At 53.9% G+C, this 2,718-nt stretch overlaps 1 protein-coding gene across 1 annotated transcript; it reads right to left on the bottom strand.

Annotated features, from left to right (window-relative positions):
* On the bottom strand, positions 1–2,085 carry LOC134656636 (uncharacterized). Its single transcript, XM_063512193.1, has one exon. It carries the CDS (start codon positions 2,083–2,085, stop codon positions 1–3), a length of 2,085 nt encoding a protein of 694 aa, XP_063368263.1.
* Between the last annotated feature and the right edge of the window lie 633 nt (positions 2,086–2,718).

The following is a 2,718-nucleotide window of genomic DNA, read 5'->3' as shown; positions in this document are numbered from 1 at the left end:
CTAAATATCCATATTTTGTCCCTCACAGGCCCGTTGGTCGATGTTACTCACTGGAGGGGCTCTTTGGGTCTTCGGAAGAGCCTCTTTGCCTTTTGCTGGTGGGGGCGTACAGGAAAAGCCACCCATTATGTGTCCCGCTGGGCGTTTGGCCGCATGACATACCGAGCAGAAGGCAGTCTCCGCCTTGCAGTCCACCCTCTTGTGGTCCGGCCTGCTACACCGGAAGCAGAGCCCGCTCCTGTCTACTGGCGACGGGCATAGTGCTCTGGTGTGCCCCGTGCCCATGCACCTGAAGCACCTCATCGGTGTTGGGTCCAGCGCCACTACCAGAGCCGAGGACCATCCTATTTGAAGTCGACCCGCTGCGGTGACCCTCTTGGCTGCCGTTATAGGGCACTGTGCCAGAGTCGACGTTGTCCCATTATATTGGGCCCTAATCGATCCCACCTTAACCTCATTTATTGAGCACTCTCCCAGTTTAGCGATCGCTCCCGCGATCGCTTCCTGAGTGGCTGCCTCATCTAGGCCCGAAATGCGTAAGTCCGCCATTTTGGTGGGCCTGTATACTCGGGCTTCCTCTCCGATCACCTCCGTCATTTTTCGGCAGAGTTCGTCAGCCGCCCTACCATTGTCGGACCCGGACACCTCAAGTATCCTGGCCCCAGCAGCTGTTTTGCGGACCTTGACGTGCTCTACACCCACATCAGCAAGCTTCACCGATTTGGTGACCTTATACAAAATTGAGGCGTATGTCGCCTCAGACTCCGGCTTCAAGGCCATCACGATCGCGGCCGTGGCGGGCACAACCAGCTTCCGTGGGCCTGCTGGTGCCGGTTTCCGAGCCGGGGCGGCAGGGGGGGAAGGGGGCTTGGCGGATTTGCCATTGCCCTTCCTGACAACCTGCGTCCAAGACTCAGCAGGCTCCTGCGTTTTTGTTGCCGGCTGCGAGGGTGGAGAGGCACTAGGCTCCTTCACCGTCTTCTGCCTAGGAGCAGAGTTAGCCCTCTTCTTGGTCGCTGGTGCCGAAGGCTGGGCCACAGGGGCCTTAGGCTGCCTTATGGGCGGCGCACCTGTCACTGCCCTTGAGGGCGGCGCCCCAGAGAGAGGTTCCGGCTGGTTCGCAATCGTCTTATTCCTGTCCGCAGCGAGAGGAGGGCGGGGGACCGGCTCAGGGAAATGGCCCGTGCGGGCCGAGATCATGTTTCCCATGGTAATTGTAAGGTCCCGCTTCAGGTCCTCCTTTAATTCCTTGAGGGCCTCTTTGAGGGCCTCAGAAAAGTCCGTCGCCTGGTCGCATTGGGCCGTCGGGGCCTGTGAGGGCTGGATCGTCCTCTCAGAGAAGGCTCTACGAAGGGCCTTCATCTCGGACTGACATTGGGCCAGTTGCTCCCGCATTCGGTTATTATCCTCCTTCAAGGCCCGCAACTCCTCGTCCTCTACTCTATCCGCCAGGACGTCAGTCGCCGCCAGGATGTCCCGGCAGGCCTGGTTCAGTTTGCCCCAGACTTGTCCATTTAGGTTGCCGGATTTTCCGGCAGCCTCTAGGATAATATGGGTCGCCTCCCGCACTATTTCTATGTAGTCCGTCCCTGTGTATAGGGGCGGGCTGCATTCTGTCATTTCTTGACTTGGAGAAGGGGACGGGCTCACCATCCACGGCTCCTTATCCCCCTTCTTTTTGTTGTCCCCCTGGGACCTTCTCAGGAGTAAAGGGGGGACCACTCCCTTTCCCTTTCCCTCCTGGCTGTCCAGCACCTCCAAGAGCAAGTCCTCCTTATAGGCCTTCAGTCTGGCCTTGGCTGCTGCCAGGCCGGTAAAGTGGCCTATGGAGGCTTTCTTCGCCATGGCCTTGGCCCTACCCCTCAGCGAGGTGCTAACTTTAGGCCCGCTCCCAACGTGAGTCTCATAATCCAGGACCCGGTTTCCCTCATGGGGCCTCTTCTTGGAGGCGGCCTCAGCCCTGTACTGGCCCTCCATAGGTTCCTCCCAGTCGGGCGAGGTCGAAGAACCCGCCCCTGAAGCCCCTTTATGGGGCCCAGTGATTGGAGCCATCTCCGGGTTCAACCCCTGCGCGGGGTTATCCATACAAATACTACGCGAAGACCACCCCTTATGGGTGGAATTCGCCTAAAAAAGGTGAAAAACCAAAACACCTAACCTAACCTAACTATTTTGGTCAAGTGCGAGTCGCAGCAGAACCAAAACAGCAAAAACAAACTTAAAATTATTTTATGCGACGGGCTGTAGCGTCACTCCTGGTTGAGCTACAGATCTCGAACCAAGGTCAAAAAATAGTTCTAAGTATGTGCTATTTACCACTAATTTTTAAAACTAAAAATATTTAATATTTTACAATTTATTAAATTCCCAACACGAAAACCAACTTATGTTTGCGTTTACCGACGCCTGATAAACAGGAATAGCAATCCTTTAAAAAATTAATAACTACTAAACTACACCCTCTAAAAATATAATTCAAACGGATTTGAATTCCCTACAACTAGCTTAATCTAACTAACCTACTACAAAGAATTTATTTACACAAAAACAGAAGATATGATTTTTTGAAAGTGAAATCTCCTAACGTCGTCAACCGCAAATGGGGTAAACTTTTTACCGAACTCGTGAGATTTGAACTCCAATATCTCCCGAACCAGAGGTCGGATCGATATGGGGTAAAAAGCTCCGTGTAGAGCAAAAAGCCGACCCAATTACAAA

Source organism: Cydia amplana, chromosome 18 (genome assembly GCF_948474715.1).
Source record: "Cydia amplana chromosome 18, ilCydAmpl1.1, whole genome shotgun sequence".
Taxonomy (NCBI): Eukaryota; Metazoa; Arthropoda; class Insecta; order Lepidoptera; family Tortricidae; genus Cydia; species Cydia amplana.
This window is presented reverse-complemented; position numbering and strand designations above follow the sequence as displayed.

Excerpts from the sequence above, each read along its gene's own strand:
- LOC134656636 (XM_063512193.1), bottom strand. The coding sequence starts at position 2,085 with ATGGATAACCCCGCGCAGGGGTTGAACCCGGAGATGGCTCCAATCACT.